Consider the following 23832-nt stretch of genomic DNA (forward strand, 5'->3'; position numbering starts at 1 on the left):
TCTGACCCCTCCAAAAACAAAGGCGTTTGACATGTGAAGAGAGGACAGTTAAATTATGAAGCAGAAGAAAGTATATGGCCTGTGAGATATGAATCAATATTGAATGAAAGGTCTTTTGAAAAGACCTTCACGAGCCAGAACATGATCCTCAGTGTTAATTATTCAGGTGCCGGAGTACGCTGAATGCCAGCTGACAGCCGAAAGGACCAGTCACATAGATCGCTGTCGATAGGCAATTGCGTTACGCAATTGCATATGTGCACACATACAGTCACAGCTGGATTAAAATATTTGTATTTTTGTTCATTTGGGAGGACTTGTACTTTGAGATATATGAGAAAAATTTCTTATCTGCACCAGTCATAGCGCCATTGTAATTTTGTTAAACCTAACCCCAGATGCAGGATTATGGTAGCCCTCTCCATAGTTAAAGTAGTATTAAAACATACATTGCCATTATTACATAGTCATATGTCTCAAGCTAACTTTGATCACGGACTGAAAGTAGAGTGGTCAAGAGTGTATGAGAATACGCTTTATACCTATTATAGAGGGACACAGTTGTTTTTTAGGCCCTATTGTTACACTGACGACTGGATCTAAATTATTCACCATGTTTAACTCTGAGGCTAAAGGCTGAGGAGAGAATGACTGAGAAATTAGATGAGCGCATCTAATTTGGGTGCAGACCTTGGTAACTTATGTCCTCTTTTGAGCAAAAAAGGCTTTTAAAATGTTACCGTGGCCCTATGTCACCATGTGGATTTATGCATGTTTGTGAGTGTGTGTGTTTATTGGAGTGCTTGTGGATGTCCCTTTCTGTATCTTTGTGCTCTGAGCAGCAGGTCCTGGATCATGGAAGCCCAGTGACGGTCCAATCCAGTCGGCAGTTGTCACTATCCATCTCAGTTATTGAACTAACCCACCCACACCCAACTGCATGCTGTCCCTAAAGCTCAACATTTACTTTTCGCACAGCAGAGACACGGCCACAGAAATAGAAGATGAATAGAAAGAGCGGGGGAGTACTGAAGGGGAATGAAATGAAATTTACACAAGGGAGTCTGTGCGAGCAAACAGATTCATGTCAGAAATTAAATGAAAAGACGGAATTGACTTTTTTCACAGGAAAATATATATTTATATACTTCCTGTGTATGTTCATAAAACTATATTTGTATATAAATATAAATACATTTGTGTGTGTGTGTGTGTTTTTTACAGACTTATAGGGACGTTCCGGATGGTTCTTCAAAAGGTGGTTGAAGAGGGCCAGCTAGAGGTATCTGATACACTTATTGATGACAACAATGCAGCAATCCAGGTGAGAACTTGTTTAGACAGTGTGTGTGTGTGTGTTTGCGTGTGAGAGAGAGAGTTCTAAATTACTCCCATTAACCCATGAATCAGCTCTTTTTTTATTATAAATTGTAACTACAAGGAACAGAAATATGCAGGTGAAACTGGGTTTTCATGAAACGTTTTAAAGAATAAAAATCAAACCATGTCTGATTCGCATTATACTCATACAGTATACAGCATGATGTGCAGTGAACATACCTTATGAACAATGTCTGTTCATACTCACCAAAAACAAACACTCAAAGACTAATTAATAGCAGCTAATTAATAGCAGACAGTCCTGCAGACCAGATACAGTTATTAACACCTGTATAACACCTGGATATGCCTGTGTGTATGTGTGTGTGTATACGTGTGTGTGTGTGTGTGTGATGTTATGTTTATAGTATGTAGAGGTTATGATGCACTCAGTATTCATATCGAGAGAACCGTTAATAAAGGTGTAGTATTTCATACACCAGCGTTGTAACTGTACTGACCTTAGGGCAATGTGAGGCTCTGGGTCCAGGCTTCAGGCAATTGTATTCAACCTTGACCACAATTAAAAGTGTCCAGTTTCTGCCAGTGGCTGAGTGTGGACTCTTGTTGAGAGCCAGCATTAAAAATAATGTTGGTGTTGCCATAGAAACAAAGCAGCTCTAAGACTTGTGCAGAGGTCCCGGTTAGGTGGTTAGGGAGTGGGTGCTTTGATATAACTGTATAACTTTTTTCTTGTTCGTCAATGCCATTTACATGAAGAGGTCTTGGCCCCTCGTGTCCCATCAGCTCTTCGGCTTCACCCAGCAGACATCAAAGAAACAGCCCTGTGTTGGTAGGGTGGGCTACATGAGGTTATATGACAGAAGACCACAAAGTCACATGTTCAAACCCCACTTATTACCATTGAGCAAGACACTTAACCCTGTGTCCAGGGGGACTGTCCCTGTAACTACCTATTGTAAGGCGCTCTGGATAAGTCTGATAAATGCCAGAAATGTAATGCATTTTCTGTAAAATAAAAAATGAGGCTTTGGGATGTATCCCATTTGGCCTTCCATTGGAAGCTGGCGTAGTGACAGCATAGCAGCTGCCTCACAGGGCAGTTCTGTCTGAACGCTCTAGTTCCCCATCTCACTCACAACCCCTTTCCTCATGGGTTAAAGGATAAGCGATTTCCTTTCTTGATGGCTCCTCCTGTTTGTTAACACAAGGAACAAGGTAATGGATCCTTATTTTGTGACTCACTGACACAGCAAACCTGAGAAACCAAACTCATCTGCTTGCCCATGTCTGGCAACCCTGCTCAGACACAAATTTAGCTATACCATAAAATGTCTTACAGTAGATCAGCAGATTCTTTTAAACAAGGTGTATTATTAAACCAATAACAAGATCAGATATTTACATGCCCTTATATAATACTGATTGATATGTAATACTTTTAATATATGGCTTCAGATTAGAGTGCATTAATAAATTATCTTAATTGTGGGTATTAATTTAATTGATACATCTGTTTACGTAACCTTACATATTTATACATTTGTTTTTTTTTTTTTAGACAAGTGTAAGCATAGAAATTAAGTACCAGACAATGGATGGGAGTGTGAAAGTTTGGAGCGATGGTGAGTTCCTCGACATTCCAGAAGACTGTGATGGAACATTCCAGTTTGAAACAGAGAGTTTACTCTCTGGACACAGCCAGGGTTCAGGTGTTTCAGCTGGCCGATCTCTTCAGGGATCCATTCCCAGATTCAAGAAGTAAGTACTCACTGTCTCCTCAGTTACTCTAATACTAGCTAATTAAAAACAATCTCTGATCTATTAAAAAACACACACACAAACATATACAGTACAGGCCTAAAGTGTGGACACACCTTCTCATTTCCCTTATTTTCATGACCATTGTCATTGGTAGATTCTTACTGAAGGCATCAAAACTATGAATGAACACATGTGGACTTATGTACTTAACAAAAAGTGGAGACCTGACCTCCACAGTCACCGGACCTGAACCCAATCCAGATGGTTTGGGGTGAGCTGGACCGCAGAGTGAAGGCAAAGGGTCCAACAAGTGCTAAACACCTTTGGGAACTCCTTCAAGACTGTTGGAAAACCATTTCAGGTGACGACCTCTTGAAGCTCATCGAGAGAATGCCAAGAGTGTGCAAAGCAGTAATCTAGAAACGAGAATATAAAACATGTTTTCAGTAATTTCACCTTTTTTTTGTTAAGTACATAACTCCACATGTGTTCATTAATAGTGTTGATGCCTTCATTGAGAATCTACCAACGTAAATGGTCATGAAAATATAGAAAAGAGTGTCCAAACTTTTGGCCTGTACTGCATCTAGGGGGCAGTGGTGGCCTAGCGGTTAAGGAAGCGGCCCTGTAATCAGAAGGTTGCCGGTTCGATTCCCGATCCACCAAGGTGCCACTGAGGTGCCTCTGAGCAAAGCACCGTCCCCACACACTGCTCCCCGGGCGTTTGTCATGGCTGCCCACTGCTCACTCAGGGTGATGGGTTAAATGCAGAGGACAAATTTCACTGTGTGCATCGTGTGCTGTGCTACTGTGTATCACATGTGACAATCACTTTTTTTTTCAGCATATGGGGCTATATTGTAGCTATAGCTGTTTTTCTCCATTGATTGCACTGAAGAACACTGAGGCCCCGCTGGACTGTCTGATTCAATATACCGACTAATCCATCATAATAATCACAGAGACAGCTTGTGTCATGCTGGTGTCTGTAGGTTTTTATTGTACAATAATATGTGTGTGTGCGTGTGTGTGTGTGTGTGTGTCTGTCACTGCATTTTTTACTCCCTTTATTGAATATGCACCCTTTATTGAATATTTTGCTATTTAATTATATTGCAACTGTGACCTGTGTTTCTGCTGTGGTGGTATTTGTTTTATGATTAAGGTGGCCACTAAGCCATTTTTAATGCCATAGTAGCACTTGGGACATTTGGGTTCATCAACATCTATTCAGGCAGCCAATAATGCCAATAAAAAAATAATTTAAAAACATTCCCCTGAGGGAATTTCTGACACCCGTATTTCAGTTTGATTGTGCCTGTAAAAACACTGGGATTGGAGTGCTGTACAAGCTGCCTTCTTCCCATAGGGATTTGGAAGAGAGGTACAAACAGGGAAAGTGGGATGACGAGAGGACTACTTTCTAGCACAGAGTGATAGTGCAATTGTTGCAGGGAGGTTGAGAGAAAGGGCAGATGCAGGTATCAGTTTGAAAATATCAGTCTCTGAGTCTGAATTATGTGAGTCTGAAACTAAATACTGAAACAAATTATGTACTGTTTTGTTTTAGTCTAGGGTTAATTGTGTATCGTAGATGTAAAGTAATTAATTATCTCTTTCTAATTACAAACCCAAAGCCTTCCTTAAAACATTCAGTTAATCAAAAATGTGTGTGGAAATGTGCAGGTACTTATAAGATAAGCGTATTATCTTAGTGAGCTATTATGCTTCCTGCTGAGTCAAGGCTTTATGTGTCTTCATATTATAAAAACACTTCTGAATCTAAAACGAAAGTGAAGTGATTGTCATTGTGAAACACTGCAGCACAGCACACGGTGACACAACGAAATGTGTCCTCTGCATTTAACCATCACCTTTGGTGAGCAATAGGCAGCCATGACAGGCGCCCGGGGAGCAGTGTGTTGGGACGGCGCTTTACTCAGTGACACCTTGGTGGTTCCTTCTGATTAGGGGTCCGCACCCACTAGGCCACCACTGCCATCCTTTTTGATGGACATTTCCCCATGATCCCCATGAAGGAAGCCCTTCTGTCAACACATCACTGAGCCTCTTTTGACACCTTTCTAATATTCACTTGGCACCACTCTTAGTGTAGATTATTTGGGAAACTGGGGCCCTTCAGTGCATAACATGCTCATGCTCTATGTCTTGGAAGTTCTTGGTGGCATTTAAAAATTAAACTGGGGTAACCAAGATAGAAAAAAGTTCCCAGATTAATTAGCCGGGTCCAAAAAGTATACTGCAAAAAAAGTAGCTTCAATGCAGCTTCTTTTGAATGTCGTACAGTCTGTCAAAGGATGCTACCTTTGTTTTGAAATAATTTTCATGGCACTTTTGTTACACACCATTACTTGGGTTCCATTAAGACACATTATTTTTACATTAAGGTTTTTATTTAGCACCTAAGCTTCATTTGCTGTCTCCTCTCATTGTAATATGTTCTTTTTCATTGTATTACCTACTTTAAAAAAAAAATCCGGGTGATGAATGGTTACGCAACTGCGTTTGACGAAAGTGCCTTGAGAGAGAAAACACCGGTAGGTGAGAAAACAGGGTCATGCAGCAGAACACTAGACGATGATCCCAGGACACAACGAGCCTCCGGCGACTCCAGCTCTGCAGAAAGAAGCTCCTCCAGATGGTCGAGTCGAGCTGCAGGTCACTGGAGGGGCACCCCGCAATGAAGGTGTGGAGCAGAAGTGATACTGTAGAAGATACATGCACGATATGATTAAAATGAGTTTAAACAACAACTGATCTCATGCATTGGTGTTTTTGGAAAGGTGACCCTTGTGCAAGCTGTTTAATCCAGCTGAGGCACGCAAAGCATAGAGCACTTTGTTTGTCGAAACCACCGCCACCAACACACCCATTAGACATATTTATTGCACGTTCATCTTTGGGTCTTCTGCACGGGAGTCGTGAACTATGGGTTCATAACATCACGTCACAGCATTTTTTATCCTCTCTTATTCTTCAAATTTCACGTTTCATCTCTCCCTCGTGGGCTGTTGTGTAGGGCAATAAAGTGTTTAGGCATCCTGGGATCCTGCTTGTCATAGAATGCATCACACTTTACAGACATGTCGGTACACAACGGCTTAAGAGGGGAATACAGCGAAGGAGGGAGAACCCAGGATATACCCTGCAAAATAAAAAAGCAGTTGCCATAGTGATGCGTTTTGGCATTTTGTGGGATTTTTTTTCAGTAATACCACAGGAATGATGGTGAGGTTCCTGGAAGGGGGCTAATCATCCAAAATGCTTGGTGTGTTTTAGATGTGTGTGGACAGATGTCCTGTAAACAGTGTTTTTATTTTATTAAAACACATCAAGACCACACACACACACACACTCTAGTACATTAGGGTAGGTTTGTGTTAATCCAAGTGTTGAAGATGTCTATTAGATAAGGGATAGGGAGACAAACATATGGTCCCAGCATGCAGTATTGTACAGTGGACAGGGATAATAGGATAAAATAGTGTGATCCATGTTTTTGTTAATGACACTGTATTATTAGAACTACCCCTTGACTCAAAATACATACAATTACACACACACACACACACACACACACACACACACGCAACCTAGGCTCTCAGTGAAAGCGTCTGTCATTTTCAAATGGTCGTAGATGGCAGCGTGGGTGGGTTTATTCAGGGAGATAAGGGTGGACAGCACCCATCTGAAGATGGCTATCAGGCACTGTGATGTAGCAAGAATTAATATTGTGGAATGAAGTCCATATGAGGCAAAGCACGGGTTTGAAAAATTCAAAACCGTGGGAGGGTAAACGTGAAATGTTTTCTTTTTGTGTGTGTGTGTGTGCAAAAAGTGGATATTTTCTATTGCTTTCTGTGTGCAAAGGGAGTTTTTTTATGCAGTGGTTTATGATCTACTATGTTGGGTGATTATTTTTGGTTGTGTGATTGGATGCCACCACTTTGCTCTCTAGCTTTAGCTCCACAGCTGTGCATTGCTGGAAACAGCCCATGATAATCGTCAAAAACCACCCCTGTGAGCGCTGTACAAAAAAAATGAACGAAAGCTGCATAAACGTGCCTGCCTTTTTTTGACGTCTTCTTTATTATTGGTTTTTATCCTTGTCTTGTATGATTTATCATAGGTTGAATAATGTTCTGCTACAATGGAATCAATATAGCAGCAGGCAACATGAATACTGGATATTTCTAAGTATCCCAAATACACCAGCTGGAATTACACAAGACATTCACATCAGCTTTAATATAATTTTTTCATGTGTTTGACTAGTGATGTGCAAGTGTTTCACTTGCTTGTTCTAACAGGAAGATGCTTTACTGGAGTGGGCAGATAAGGAGTAAATTGGATTAACATACTCATAAAAGAAAATTAGTGCAGATGTAGTTTGTTGTGTTGTTTGTACTCTGACAGTGGTTTCCGAATTGTTTTTGAAAAATTGCTTTAAATTATTTTTAATCCTATGGGATTTCAAGAAATGTAAAAAAGTATTTCATAATGAACCTGTCAGCAGCTTTCAGATTAGATGTGTTTATTAAAGCAAGTTTTGACAGGACCCGAAATCTAGAAATATCCAGTTACTGCCAGCAGAATAACGTTGACCTGACGTCATTTGGTCCGCGAAATTGGTAAATGACCCTGCAGTAGAATTATCTTAGCTGGCACATTTACTGTTCATTATTCTATTATTTCCAGAGTGTGAGGACGGTAGAATATAGGCATTTCTCTCTGTGGTGCATCACAGAAGCTCATGAATTAGTCAACAATGGCACACATTTACTCAGCTAAGCTTCTGTTGGCCCGGCCATTTTAATTACGCTCAAATATGCGGCCCCTCTTTTCAGGAGAGGCACACCTGCAGCCGTTCTTTATTTAGCCCTTTGTTTGTGTCCGTCCTTGTCGTCACATGAGCTCTGCTCCCAGCAGTTCATTTCTCTTTTGAAGACTGTCACCCAGGAGGCAAACATGACACTTTGCCTGGGCTTTGATGTTGTTGGTGGTTTACAGTGATCAGCTGACAATGAGTGTCATATGCTTTATAAATACAATTTATTTATCACATTTCTACCCATTACAGCTGGTGCAGTGCCAGTATGTCACATGGCACAATCTCTAGCAGCAGTCCAAATCAGTGTAGATACAATTAAATATAAAACTTAATATTTGCCCCCACTTTCTGAGCAGCTGGAGGAGAATTTACTGCTGTGGTTTTTATGAGTTTATTTTTAACTTGTATACTGTATATATATGTATACTGAATATTGATTTCCTATGTCTAAATTGCAGGAATTTAGTGTAGAAAAAGTACAGTGGAAAAAATAATTATTTGACCCCTCGCTGATTTTGTAGGTTTGTCCAATGACAAAGAAATGAAAAGTCTCAGAACAGTATCATTTTAATGGTAGGTTTATTTTAACAGTGACAGATAGCACATCAAAAGGACAATTGAAAAAATAACTTTAAATAAAAGATAGAGACTGATTTGCATTTCATTGAGTGAAATAAGTATTTGAACCCTCTAACAAAAAGACTTAATACTTAGTGGCAAATCCTGTGCCCTTAGAAGAAAAACACCCCCAAAGCAAAATGTTTCCACCTCCATGCTTGACAGTGGGGACGGTGTTTTGGGGGTCATAGGCAGCATTTTTCTTCCTCCGAACACGGCGAGTTGAATTAATGCCAAAGAGCTCAATTTTGGTCTCATCTGACCACAGCACCTTCTCCCACTCACTCTCTGAATCATTCAGGTGTTCATTGGCAAACTTCAGCCAGGCCTGCACATGTGCCTTCTTGAGCAGGGGGACCTTGCGAGCACTGCAGGATTTTAATCCATTGTGGTGTAATGTGTTTCCAATAGTTTTCTTGGTGACTGTGGTCCCAGCTACTTTGAGGTCATTAACTAACTCCTCCCGTGTAGTTCTAGGATGATTTCTCACCTTTCTCAGAATCATTGAGACCCCATGAGGTGACATCTTGCGCAGAGCCCCAGACCAAGGTCGATTGATGGTCATTTTGTGCTCCTTCCATTTTCGAACAATTGCAGCACCAGTTGTCACCTTCTCTCCGAGCTTCTTGCTAATGGTTTTGTATCCCATTCCAGCCTTGTGCAGGTCTACAATTTTGTCTCTGACATCCTTGGACAGCTCTTTGGTCTTTCCCATGTTGGAGAGTTTGGAGTCTGCCTGATTGATTGATTCTGTGGACAGGTGTCTTTTATACAGGTGACTAGTTAAGACAGGTGTCTAACCACTCTGTGGGAGCCAGAACTCTTAATGGTTGGTAGGGGTTCACATACTTATTTCAAACAATGAAATGCAAATCAGTCTCTATCTTTTATTTAAAGTTATTTTTTCAATTTGCCTTTTGATGTGCTCTCTGTCACTGTTAAAATAAACCTACCATTAAAATGATACTGTTCTGAGACTTTTCATTTATTCGTCATTGGACAAACTTACAAAATCAGCAAGGGGTCAAATAATTATTTCCTCCACTGTATAAGTAAATGCATCAAATTAAAAGTAAATAGTTTTCCTGAGCAATTTTAAGTTTCATTTTGGATACTGATACTGATATCTATTGTGATATTAAGTGGGCCTAGTGGGTAAGACACTCATCAAATAAGACCACAAAGTCATAGATTCAAGCCCCACTTACTACGTTTGTGTCCCTGTCCCCATTCTGGATGAAAGCGTCTGCGAAATGCTGTAAATGTACATTTACACTACATTTACACTTACATAAGTGTAGATTTACATGTACATAAGATAATAATAAGGTTACAAGTTAATCTGAATATTCTCTAAAGATGAAAGTCTTGAGCTGTCATTTGAAAGTGCTCAGTGACTGAGCTGTTAGTTCATTCCACCCTCGAGGGGGCAAGACAAGGTGCAGTGCGAGGTATAATAAGGGCTGTGAGGTAGGATGGTGCTACTCCATGTTAGGCTTTGTAGGCCAGCATCAGTATTTTGAACCTGATGCGTGCAGCTACTGGGAGGCAGTGGAGGGAACGTAGCAGAGGGGCGGTGTGGGAGAATTTGGGAAGGTTGAAGATTAGTCGTGCTGCTGCATTTTGTATGAGTTGTAGAGGTCGGATGGTACATAGTGGTAGACCAGCTAGTAGTCCAGTCTTGAGATTACTAAGGACTGAACCAGTAGTTGGGTGGTCTGTGTTGACAGATAAGGACGGATCCGTCTGATTAATAGTAAACAGTTTACTAAAATAAACAGATTGTTTAATTTCTCCAACATCTCATAAAACCTTGTGGAATGGTAGTTTGGTAGTTCCTCCATTGCCCATCTAGAACTGCAACTAGCAACTCAGCTTTTTTTTTTTTTTTGCATTTGTTAAGTCATGAAGTCGCAGGTGCCCTCCATGCTAAGAACCTGTTTGCGGTACGTCTACTGCTTTTAACCTTGGATCACTCCCAGCTTCACCAGGCAACATCTGGGGGCGGGGATCACAGAGACAATCCTTGTGAGCCTCTGGGGTAAATGAAGCATCGCTTCTCGATGTGCAACACCTCCCCTCCCCCCAAAGTCCTTCCACATCTTCTTCTGTCATTTTCCCCCTGCTTTTCCTCTGCAGCCGAATTCATGTTAAACGTGCAGTGTTGAGGAGCGTGGAGAGCGATTGAACTTTAAGGGATGAGGGGGATTTTTGGACTGATTCTGCCATGTTGATGCATTTATCCTCTTCTGCGCTTTCATTCCATCTTTCATTCAGATATGTTTCTGATAGTTCTTCAGTTTGGTGCAGTTGCAACATCCTCTGACAGTTTTTACTGTAATATGCCTACACCATGATGCATTCCCAGTTATAGAGAATGGATGCCTTGCCCAAAACCTGTGAGAATATAGCAGTGCTCTTTTCCATTAGTTTGCTTAATTTCAGTCCATTAGTGAAAGTGAAGTGATTATCATTGTGATACACAGCAGCACAGCACACGGTGACACAACGAAATGTGTCCTCTGCCTTTAACTCATTTCTTAATGAGCAGTGGGCAGCGATGACAGGACATACTTAGTTACTCATACAAATGTGCACATTGAAATTCTGTGACCTTTAGAAAGGGCTGTTTTAATCTAGTATCTTCCGTCAAAGTTTGTACATTGTTTTTTATGTATATAAGCAATTGTGTGCATGTGTGTGTGTCAATCTTTAGTAATTTATGCACATTTCCTAACATATGTGTAAGTAAATTAAGGAAATGAAGGTATGCAAATTAGAAGAGTATTGCTGTGCTATGTTGCTATCTAATGTCACTAAGTTGCAATATCACGTGTTAGTATCAAGTCAAGCTATACCCCCTAGGGCTCGACAGTTAATACTCTACCATGACGCTGCACATTAGTTAGTAGAGTGACACCTTATATAAATGTGTAGCGCTTGTAGTGGGGTTGTAGCAGCCTAGAGGGTAACACACTCGCCTATGAACCAGAAGGCAGCCAAATCACAGTCAAACCCCACTTACTGCCATTGTGTTCCCAAGCAATGTAACCCTGAGTGTCCTCAGCAGGACTGGTCCTGTAACCACTGATTTAAAATCGCTCTGGATTAGTGCTGCACGATTAATCTAATCGCAATCGTAATCGCGATGTCAGTCTGTGCGATTACATGAACGCAAAAAGATGCGATTTAAATGATTAGTACATGGATTGGATCGGATATGTTGCCGATCCATTCTCATTCTCAAAGTTAGCGAGCTGACTGAAGTCTCACATCTCAGTCGGATGTGACGTGTTTGGTCACATGACTTTCGATTCGGAGACATATGGGTAGACGGCGCATGACGAGCTGCATCGTACGTCAACGTCGCCGCCATATTGCGATAGGCTCTGCAGTGGCGTGAAGCATATACATGTCTATGGAGAGAAGTGCCAAAAATGCCTCACTCTTGTGCTGCTTGGGGCTGTACAAACCGCTGTACGCTCCAAACCAGATCCCGGGGGATTACATTTCATAGGTAAAGCGGGACAATTGTTTTGAATATATTTGGCCATTATAAAATCCCGTTTTATAAGTCTTAACCTTAGCTAAGCTAGTCTAAGATAGCGAAGCTATGCTTGGTTAAACGTAAGAACTATAATACGGGATTTTATAATGGCCAAATATAATCAAAACAGTTGTTTAGCTTTACCAGGGTTTGTCGTTCGACAGTAATGTAAAGAGTTTTTTGTGATTATTACATTTTTTTTGTGATTATTTAATTTTTTTTGTGATTATTTTATATTTGTAGAATATTGTATTTTGAAAGCACTGGGCATTTCAGGTTGTTATAAGTAGTTTGTATGTTTCACTTTGAAATTAAACATTTCACTATTAGTATGCGACTTTTCATTGATATACAAGCAAGTGTCCTTTATCATATCGCATATCGCAATATTGATCTCAATAATCGCAAAATGTCTTTTTCCCCAAATCGTGCAGCCCTACTCTGGATTATAGTTGTTTTTGGCAGTCTGCCTTAATTTTTTGCGTTCAGCTCTCATTTTAGTTATTATTAGTCTTAGTCACATCCAGACTCATTTCTGTCAACTAAAAGTCTGAGCATTTTAGGCTTATTTTAGTCACATTTCTAGTTTTAGTCAATGAAAATTGTTTTAGTCTCTTTTTTTAGTATTGCAATGCTTTATTTTACCCAGTCAATATAGTACAAGTCCCTAGTAGAACAGACAAAACTAAATTTTATGTTAGTCAAACCCATTTCTTTATTAAAACGAAATTATCTTTTATTATTATTACCTTCTAGGCTTAAGAATACTCTAAATCCATTGTAGACATGAAAGACACTCTGATTTGTTCATGTTTTTCATTGTAAATTCATTGTAAATAAAGTGTATCCAAGGATCCCACCACAAGTATTCTTACATTTAAATAATGCTGTGCATTAAGGGAATGCTGTGTATTAAGGGAAGTGACGTCACCTGGACGCCAGATGGGAGACACAGGAAACAGAAATACTGCTTAAAAATAATATAGCACGATTAAACGAGAGGACATAATGTCTCATCGTGTTTTCGTTGACAAAAAAGAAGAATATATTATATTTGGTAAACCACATTAAGTCTCATTCCTATTAGTCAACAATATTACATGGTAGGTTTTGTTACAGTTATCGTCACATGACCAGCATCTTGTTTCCATCACATCATAAAGGTTTAGTGACAAAGGTATTTCATCATAAATATTGTTGACAAAAAACAAGATACTCTGGATAAGGGCATCTGAGAAATGCTGAAAATGTAAATGCTTCATATTCCTGCTGCCTGACTGCCACCAAATTGCTGGGGGCCTCAGTTATAATAGCACAGTTATAATAATAGCTGTGTGTGAAATCCCTCTCTATTTAGCATCTCGTGCTCTCAAACTTTTTCACACATCAGCAGTTTTGTTACAGTTTTCTCAGTACTTTTTACGCATAAATTATTACTCTGTGGAGGATTTGCTGCATGTTGCATACAATTAGCCGTACACCCATTGCATATAAACAGGATCTTGTTTTGATTGAAATATACCCTAGTGCAACACAATCATAATTATGTCTGCTGAAAGTAAATGGTTTTCTTGTTATCATTAGATAGCTGTTGAAATCAGAAAGCCACTGAGGTGGACTGAGGCATAGAATTAAAAGAGTCAGTCTCCCCTCACAACCACTTTAACAGAGGAAAACTCATCAGTGTAGGATTACACTGCAACCTTGGTTTAATTCGAACATCTTGACTGAATGGGCTCCTCATTTTTAGTTTCAGCAGGACTCTATCCACTTCTAATCCACATTCCCATTAGCCTCCTGTGACGGTCTTTGAGTGGTTGTTTCTTCAGGAATCTTGAACTACGTATGTGGTTTACTTAGTAATAGGAAATAATGAGTTCATATAACCAGTTTCAGTGCTATGTGGCACATTTTATTGTGTATCTATTAAAGTCGGGACACTCAGTAAACAGTGATCTCTACAGTAGAAGTTCCCAAAAAGACCCTAAGATGGGTTCATGTTAGTCATGTGACAAAACACCTTGACCATAATTGGATTCTTTAACCAATACGTTCTTAGTAATAATTCAATGTAGTAATCATATCGGACTTTCATCTGTGATTATATCTTTTGTAAGTGCTTCTCTATCGTTCGCACAATATAGAATGCCACTAAAAATGGCAGTGCCTCGTCTATTTTCCTCTGGGGATTTTTGATCACATAGATGTCCAGTAGATTCACGTTTTCTACGTGTCTTCAGGTCCGTTCGTACTAAAGTATAAAGATAGATATAAATATATTTGTGTGTGTGTGTGTGTGTGTGTGTGTGTGTGTGCTTGACTGACTTTGCATGAGAGGGCAATCCTAGCCAAGCTGTGGGCTAGTCTCATGTTCTTCTAATCGTTAGTGTCTTTTGTCCCCATTGGGACTGAACAACCCATCAGTACCTGCACACCTCTCTACCTGTCTGAAGATCTCATTCTAACCATGGAGCACTAACCTCCACGCTGCCCTGGAAACTCTGGACATTTCTTTTGTGGAGTTTTTTTTCTATCTGATTCGTTCAGAGCTTTTTAAGGATCACTCCTGTTTTTGTGAGTACATGGTATGTATTGCCTGTGTTTTTTGGCTGAAATTAAATAGGAAGTGTGGCTGTCGTTTTTTTTAAAAGGTGCAAATTGTAGTGACTTCATTGTACTTTGTCCATCAATTCAGTGTCCGTGTAGCGTTTTGTTCGGTAAATGCTACCTGCTGTTTGACCTTATATGACCAATTTATTTCCCATATCTTATAATGGGTTCAGTTGCTCTTGACTAGTATGCTTCAAAATTTGCAAACATCTAGAGTCTGGGGCTCGTTCAAGCATTTGATATATGAAATGTTTTTTGACGTTATTTTTACTCTTTAGGCTGATAGGATGTTTTGCAATATGGTTACAGTTGATGATGTTCATGGTTATAACAAAAACCCGCATCATAGGCAGCCGTTCTTTATTAATCAGAAATTGCATTTAATTAACGCAGCAACAACTTGGAATAGGTTTCTGAAACTGAACAAGGCTCTAAAAATTTCTGAAATAATCGTGCTCTTTTGCTCCTTCATGAAATGTTTTTAGAGAAAAATAATGAAAGGACAAGCCCATCTCAAATCCTTTCATCCTCTCCCGTCTGACACTGATCCATATCTGAATCTAATTCGAAGACCAAGCGTATCTTGATTAATTATTAAGGCCCCTCATTTGTACTCTTGTGCAGTTACGTCATCATCCCTTTGTTGTCCTGCTGATATTTGATACATATAATATCCGTACGGTGTTACCTGACTCCATTGGGCTTATTGTGCCCAGGGTCCCAGTGGTGAATAGGCTGGCTCGTCTGATTATTGCTCCAATTTTCCATCCTGTCTGCATGAGACATGCCTGACCAGTGACAGATTGAAGGATATCCATCCACTAAGGGTCAGGAAAGTTCTTTAGGGAAGTTCTATAAGCTGCTATACCAAATTTTTACTTTAAAATAAATATTTGACTGGCCTGTGAACATCTGGCGGGCTATTGGTGTGTAAAAGATGTGTAGAATTTTTATGTGAAACTGTGCAATATCTACAATCTCCAGGAATCATCACCATAGGTAACTCCTCATTGTCCTTCAATAACCAGCCCAGATATTAATCAACAGTAACTGCATGGCAGATAGACATGAAATAGGTCATTTTAAAAATGCAAATTATGTGTGTGGCGCGAGTGTCTGACTTAAGTTCCATAACAATACATACAAAACGGGTACGCAATACTGCAATTCAGACACTGGTCATTAAAACTATTGTTAAAATAATACTTTGAAATTATCGTTATTTAATCTATGGAATTGTCAAAAAAATGGTAAATCAATTATGCAATGTCTTGTATATTTACAGTATGAATAAATCTGTGTAATATTATATGCCAGATTTTCCCTGAAAATCTGTGTCATCCCCATGCCAGAGCAAAGAACGGAGTGTTTTGTCAGCCATGAAGCTTGGGAAGACACGCATGTCCAAGGATGACCACAAGAAAGGAGGTAAAATGGGTTGAGCAGTAAAGGTCAGGGATGATCCTCTGCATTTAGCATGCAGGGACTAGGGTGGTAGTATCCTAGTGGGTAACACACTCACCTAGGATCAAGAAGACCCAGGTTCAAAGCCCACTTATTAGCAAACCCCACATACTGTCCCTGAGCAAGACAATTATCCCTGAGTTGCACCAGGGGGCTGTCCCTGTAACTATTGACTGTAAGTTGCTCTGGATGTAAATGTAAATGTACTACAGAAAGGGGACTAACATACAGGATGTCATTGATGCCCCATTAGGTGTTGATTGATGAGTAATCTTTACGGTCCCATGACATGAAAATGTAACTTTGTGAGATTATTTACATTAATACGAGTTCCCCTAGCCTGTCTATGGTCTGCAGTGGCTAGAAATGGTGATATGTATAAAGAGTGCCTTGGTCATTTGCTTCGCCCATCAAAGAGCAGCAGCTCAGACGGTCGAATCTGGAATTTGTCCCTTATGTTGTTTTAAGGGGAAGGTTACCCTCCCCTTTCTCATTTATTGCCCGTTTAGAGAATTTCCCACCCCTCCCCTAAAAAATGGATTCCATCAACTTTCATGGCTTGCAAACGAGCGAAGCATTGCAGTTCCTCGGTGATTGGGTGTAAAAATGAATACTAATGTATTTTCTTAGTCTGTCACGTGAGGTTCTGGGAAAAACACAGACGCGGCTCTCCTGTAGACAAAAAACCAAACATCCTTGTCCTGCCTCTCTCCTCCTCATTAGCATTTAGAGCTACACACAATGAAACATCCTGGGGAAAGCTCATCATGTGTCTGGCTCAAAGTGGCTGTAATTCTGCACCAAGGCTGAATTTTGGAAGGAGACTTCGATCAGCATTAGGGGACCACTAAGACTGATATAAAACCAAAAAAAATATTTGCCATAGGACCTTTAAGTTATCAAAAAATGTAAGGCATTGCATATATATGTGTTCTTAGCATTTTGAGTAATACAAAACTATGCTACAGAATAGAGCTGTGCATATTTTCAAGCATGAACATTACCTACGTGAAGAGTACCATTTATTGCTTATAGCAAAAATGCAGCGCAATATCCCTTAACAGTAAGTACATTCACTGAATTTCTCCTAACAGATGACCCTGCAATTTTGGAGACAGAGGACCTGGACAGGAAGGCCATGCGTCTGGGTCGTGCAATTGACCCAGACAACATCTCACTGGCCTCCGTCACTGCAGTGACCACCAATGTGTCCAACAAGAGGTCTGCTTGGGCTTTGCTTGCATACAGATTTCCTGATGCAAGGATGATGTTATGGTTTTAAGAAGCCTCTATCTGTTTTTGTCAGGTCAAAACCCGATATCAAATGGAGTCCAGTTCAGGAAAACCAGTAGATTATCAGGTATTGAATACACAATGTATAATATCTATTAGAATAACATTATGTGCCACTGCAGCATATAGTCATTACTTATCTTCCAACACATTTTGTTTTCAGATTTCAGACTAGAGTCCAGTGGGTATTAAGTAATATTTTCTGTCAAATTAGTTTGAAATTCTTAAGGAGTGTTATTTCGCCCTCTGTCATTTTCAGCATAATCTGACCCAGTTATGCTGTTTCACAAAGCAGGCAGACATAAACTGTCTGAGTGCTTTAGTCTTTTCTTTGATGGGGGCTATTGTCACGCTCACTATGGTTAACTACGTTCCAATGGGATTCATTTGTATGCAGTGCTCTGGAGAATAACATGTAAGCTTACCTTTCTGTTTTTTTATTTTTTTTGGCATTGTTTTTCCCACTTAAATTCATACATTAACCCATTACCTGTGTGCCCTGAACTGTCATATTTTATTGTGAAATAAGCAGTTCCTGCACACTGCCCGTCCTGGGTAATTATAGTTCAGTCTTCAGTCGAAACCTCTGCCGCCGCCTTTATAGTCCTGCCGATTGGACGTTTTCCAGGCTTCTGGAGATACAGCGGGGGCTGCGTCGCAAGGAGGGGCGGGGGGGTCTTTGGTGAGCTGTTCATTAGTGCACCGCACTGTAACTCGGAGCAGATAAGAGAGTGAACTTGCACAGCAAGTGGCCTGCTTAAGAGGCTGTTTCAGTCTCTTCTCGTAACAAGACAGCCCAAGCTCATGATTAGCCCTGGGCTTTTTTTTCCCCACAGAAAATGACCTAAACACGCGCTTCTAACAAACAGTTGCTAACCGGCCACTGGCGCCCGTAGAGCCGAGTTAGCCTGATCAAGCTGAGTACAGCGGTGCAACCATTTCAGTGTAATTTCTATTGGGACCTTTTTCTGTTTATCGGGGTAGAATATTCCTGCATTATGCATCAGCTCGTGATATGTGGCTCAGCGCTGCAGATAAGGGGAAAGGGTTGCCAGCAATAGTCGGAAATCTGAGCTGCTCGAACACGTGAGATTTTTCATTGTACTTTTTTTTATTTTGATTTCTGTGAAATAATAATCAGTATGATACAATATGCGTATGACTGATTTTACCTGCCGTGTTAGTGTATCTACATCTATAAAGTCACTTTTGCGACAGAATAATTAAACATGCCTTTTTGGAAAAGCAGCATATTAAAAGGTAAAGTACACAGTTTAAAAGGTTAAATGGGAAACAATGGTGACTCTTGAATAATAATAATTTATGAATCTCTTGAATATTATCCTAGGCAAGGACAAATGTTTTGTTCTGCTTTGTTTACCTAGAAATGAAATTTGGTCTTTTTTTTTGGTCAAAAAATCCTGGTCCAGTGATTTGATTTGTTTTCTTCTCCACAGATTAGTGTCAATGTGATCGAAGCTCGTCAGCTGGTTGGGTTGAACATGGACCCTGTGGTCTGTGTTGAAATTGGGGATGAGAAGAAGTACACGTCCATGAAGGAGTCAACCAACTGTCCATATTATAATGAGGTCAGTTTTCCTAGTGAGACTCTGGTCTCCACAATGAAAGACTTTACTCATTTTACCAACCTCCAGAGAAGCGTGAACATTTAACAGCTCGTAGTGATCATCATAGTTCTCCCTGAGGTTCTTTTGCTTTATCTTGATGAGATGATTGCAAGCTCTAGCTTTCCTTTGAACATGTTATAAATATTAAATGTAAGATTTGGCCTCACACATATTCCCGCTTATTCAGTATATGATCATATTATAAACTAGGAATCAGTTAATAGAGTTATGAAGGATTTTCATTAGTCTGTGAAAAAGGCTACAAAGAAAGCATTGGATTTTTTTGGCTCATCACTCCGTCAACTTATTCTGTCCTTTTCATTCATCGCTGACTTTAATTTATTTTCATTACTTTTCTACTCACGCTATATAATTTGATAAAGCAGAGAGTGGAGACACTTAAAAGGCAATGCAGTATAGTTTTGCCAGATCGAAGGGGCAGAACATCTTCACTCAGCTTCTTCGACATTTCTACCACACAATTCAAAACCAGGTACAAGGAGATACATATGTGCAATGAATCCGTTCTTCTCCTCTCAATTTGCAGTATTTTGTCTTCGACTTCCATGTACCTCCAGATGTCATGTTTGACAAGATCCTGAAGATCTCAGTGAGTACATACCCAATTAGAGGACACTTGGACCTAATGTCTGTCCTTGTTTTATTCCATAACTTAATTCCTGTGGTGGTATCATAAACAACAGAGAACATCTAATCAGTAGTTTAATCGAAAAATAAAAATCTGGTGAGCTTTTTTACTTATTTATTTCTAGGTGATACACTCCAAAAACCTCCTTCGGAGTGGCACTCTAGTTGGCACATTTAAGCTGGATGTGGGTACAGTCTACTCACAACCTGGTGAGTGTGAGGATGCTGATAGAGCTAGATAGATATTCCAACAATAACCTTTTAATTCTCATTGAATAGGTTACATATTTCATATATTCAGATGTTTGTCTGTCACAGATCACCAGTTTTACCATAAGTGGGCCATATTGTCTGACCACGATGACATCACGGCTGGGTGTAAAGGCTACGTAAAATGTGACATTGCTGTGGTGGGGAAAGGTGACAACATCAAGACCCCGCACAAGGCCAGTGAGACTGATGAGGATGACATAGAAGGGTAAGAGATATCAAGTCTTAATTTGCATTGTCCCACAGACACAGACATCTGAAAGCTTTTGAAGCTATAAATTGCCAAGTTTGAACACAGACTGTTTGGATCAGGCCAATCCATGAGAAATTAAACCTAGATGTTTTGTTCATAGTTTATCCCATGAAGACAGTGATGACAAATGTACTCCGTCTACATTGTAACCCTCAGACACTTCGAGTGAAGTGAAGTGATTGTCATTGTGATAGACAGCAAGCACAACACACGGTGACACAACAAAATGTGTCCTCTGCTTTTAACCATCACCTTTGGTGAGCAGTGAGCAGCCATGACAGGCGCCCGGGGAGCAGCGTGTGGGGATGGTGCCTTGTACCTTGCCGATTGGGATTCGAACAAGCAATCTTTCCATTACAAGTCCGCTTCCTTACCCGCTAGGCCACCACTACGCCAGTATCAGCACCATCTACTTCATTATCCATTAACTTCCCTTGAAACATTAACACTACTCTGTGGACACCTATTATATGTCTGTGTTCTATGTAGTTACTTCATTGCTTAGGCCTGTTACCGGGTCACATCTGTAGGAGCCCACACTGGGCTCAGGGCCAAAGGACACACACACTCCTTCCTAAGGACAATTCAGTGTCGCCCGTTTACATAGTGTGCATGTCCAAGCCAAGAATCAAACTCACAACCTTTGAGGTGTGAGGTCACATCATTAAGCACCACACCACCATGCGGCCCACTTACTGCATTGGTTGCTGAATAATAAAAATAATGTGCTAAGGAAGTCAAAGGTTTACAACGGATTAACATGGATTTTCTCCCCTGGTGCTTCTTTAAGGAATCTGCTTTTGCCTGAGGGTGTCCCCGCAGAGCGACAATGGGCCCGGTTCTATGTGAAGATCTACCGGGCTGAAGGGCTTCCAAAGATGAACACCAGTATTATGGCAAACATGAAAAAAGCCTTCATTGGCGAAAACAAGGACTTGGTGGACCCCTACGTCCAAGTGCAATTTGCTGGGCAGAAGGTTTGCTTGTTAACCTAAAAATACCTAGTACCATGTTTTTTTTTTTTTTTATTTGGTAAAGTCAATTCTTAGGTGCCTTGATCAACATCCATAATATCTGTTATGGCTGCTCTGACATTTTGATTTACTGAGAGTAACAGAATCCCATGACAGTGTCACTCTGACGCAGCACTGAAAATATCATTCCACCATATTATGTTGCTTATGGTCATGTGACATCTCATCTGTTGTGGTTTATTTACTGTATTGGCCTGAATATAAGACAGTTGCTTTTCTCAAAAAGATGTCTGAAAAAGTGCCGTCATCTTATACTTACAGTCTATAAAAAATACTGTGTTTAGGTGATTCATTAAACATGCTTTTTAGAAGTCGGTACATTTATACTTACAATTCAGACCCTCATTCTGGGGTGTTTACAGGGGAAGACGTCTGTACAGAAGAGCAGTTACGAGCCTATTTGGAACGAGCACATTGTCTTCACCGAGATGTTCCCGCCTCTCTGCAAGCGCATGAAGGTCCAGATACGGGACTCAGACAAAGTCAATGATGTTGCCATAGGAACACACTTCATTGATCTGCGCAAGATCGCCAATGATGGTGACAAAGGTGCAGCCCCACAATCGATTTTCAGTTTTCTTTTTATTGTCTGCATTTCTGGCTAGTAAATAAAACCTTGATGGAAAACCTTGAGGTCCATTTCAAATATGAGTTACAGGAGAATCCCTGTAGGATCTTGTTAAATTTCCAGGCCAGAGGATATTTACCCAACCAGAGACAGTCTGGTTTCAGACATTTGGTTTTCAGCGTAGCTCCTGCACTGTTTGCTTGTAAGAAAGTTTGAACTCCTCGATTTCTCTCCAGGTTTCCTCCCCACCCTGGGCCCAGCTTGGGTGAACATGTATGGGTCGACACGGAACTACACGCTGATGGACGAACATCAGGACCTGAATGAAGGCTTGGGTGAGGGTGTGTCCTTCAGGGCACGCCTCCTTGTCAGTGTTGCCGTGGAGATCCTGGACACCACGTCCACAGAGATTGTGAGCTCCACGGAGGTGAAGGTGGAGCCGGTGTCAAATATCTCAGAGGTGTGTCTCGTCTTCATATTTCTGAAGTTCAAATATCAAGAAATTTGGCTGGATAGATTAAATAACAAGTATCATAGTTACCGCTGAAATGACAATGTCTTTATACTACACCAAATAAAAAATAAAAGACTATGTGTGTATACTGTGGATCCCAAGATCACCCCATAACCCTACACTTATTACACATGAATACTACTGTATATAAGACACTGTAAAGTGTGATCAAATGTGACCTTTTCACAACCCTCTGCTGTGCAAAGATGCTTAATTTGAACTGACACTAGACGTAATCAACAGCCATTTGGGAAATAACAAGTGCAGGAATCACTTCCACTTCCTGATTCATGGTTAAAATCTCCTGTCTGTGTGTGTTTCAACACGTCCCGTAAGTGTCTAAATTATTGATAAAGAAATGTCTGTTCGCCTGGGGTGGTTTTACTGACCAGGATAGAGCTAATTGTGTAGCACTGGACATGATTAATCCTTAAAACTGTGGACTAACTCTGTGAGGGTGTCTATTGATCCAACCAGCGTGAAAGCTAGGGCGCTGAATACTGCAAACAAACACTGCAGAGATTTGATCTTCATGCATAAAATATCATATGTGCAAACCAATGCTGGAGCATATGTATGTATATATGTGTGTGTGTGTGTGTGTGTGTGTATAATGCAAAAATGCAGTATTACATGTATTTGTAATGTATTTTAATAGTAATTTCATTTCCCATGGCCTCTCTTCTTTTCCCCCTTATCTATTATGTTTAGCAGGTTGTTATTTCATGATGGGTTTTTTTATGTCGTCAGACAGACAGACGTTACAGTTTGTAGTCATATTTTATCAGTGAATTTCAGTGGCAGAAATGTGTGGCAGAGTTTGAAGGCTGTCAGTAAGGGACTGAGCGAGCAGAAGAAAATTACATCGCGGCGGGAAAGCGGGAGAGGAAGGAAGTGTCAGTGCATTGCATCAGTGGGCAGATACGAGTTGGCGTCGACTCTGCCCTCAGGTTGCCGCTCCGGCTCCGAGTAAGAGTGCCACCATGTTAATTATTCATCCGCCGCTTCCTTGGAGTGGGGCAGCACACGGTAGCTTCCTCTCAGTGAGTTACTACCACCACGGGCTCGAGAGAAAAGCGCTAAAATCTTCCCTAGACCTGGTCACATGCTGGCTCAGTAATCATGATTGAGCTGGCTCACCTCGCTGAAGGTCTCTTAAATGCATGGGGAAAATCTCATGTGTGTCGTTTAAAGGCACCTTCAGATTTGCTGTTTTAATATAATTCTGTCTTCTCCTCAGAGTGCAACTGGAAAGGTGGAGGAGTTTTTCCTTTTTGGAGCTTTCTTGGAAGCCACCATGATTGACAGGAAGATCGGCGACAAGCCTATCAGTTTTGAAGTAAACAATAGGTGTGTTTGGTATTTAAAAATTTATTTTATTTAACAATGAAATTCACCGAAGATATATATACACACACACACACACAC

General features: G+C 40.4%; 1 protein-coding gene across 1 annotated transcript in view; it reads left to right on the forward strand.

The window, feature by feature from the left end:
* Positions 1-23832, forward strand: part of LOC114802973 (otoferlin-like) — a 68103-nt gene that overhangs the window by 20745 nt on the left and 23526 nt on the right. Inside the window, 15 exon segments of the mRNA XM_029002149.1 lie at positions 1225-1324; positions 2903-3102; positions 3395-3406; positions 16099-16160; positions 17291-17417; positions 17503-17531; positions 17534-17556; positions 18947-19078; positions 19665-19727; positions 19891-19975; positions 20084-20243; positions 21079-21265; positions 21685-21871; positions 22127-22350; positions 23645-23750. Of these exon segments, the coding sequence (XP_028857982.1) occupies positions 1225-1324; positions 2903-3102; positions 3395-3406; positions 16099-16160; positions 17291-17417; positions 17503-17531; positions 17534-17556; positions 18947-19078; positions 19665-19727; positions 19891-19975; positions 20084-20243; positions 21079-21265; positions 21685-21871; positions 22127-22350; positions 23645-23750 (1697 nt within the window).

This window comes from Denticeps clupeoides, chromosome 14, assembly GCF_900700375.1.
Source record: "Denticeps clupeoides chromosome 14, fDenClu1.1, whole genome shotgun sequence".
Lineage (NCBI taxonomy): Eukaryota > Metazoa > Chordata > Actinopteri > Clupeiformes > Denticipitidae > Denticeps > Denticeps clupeoides.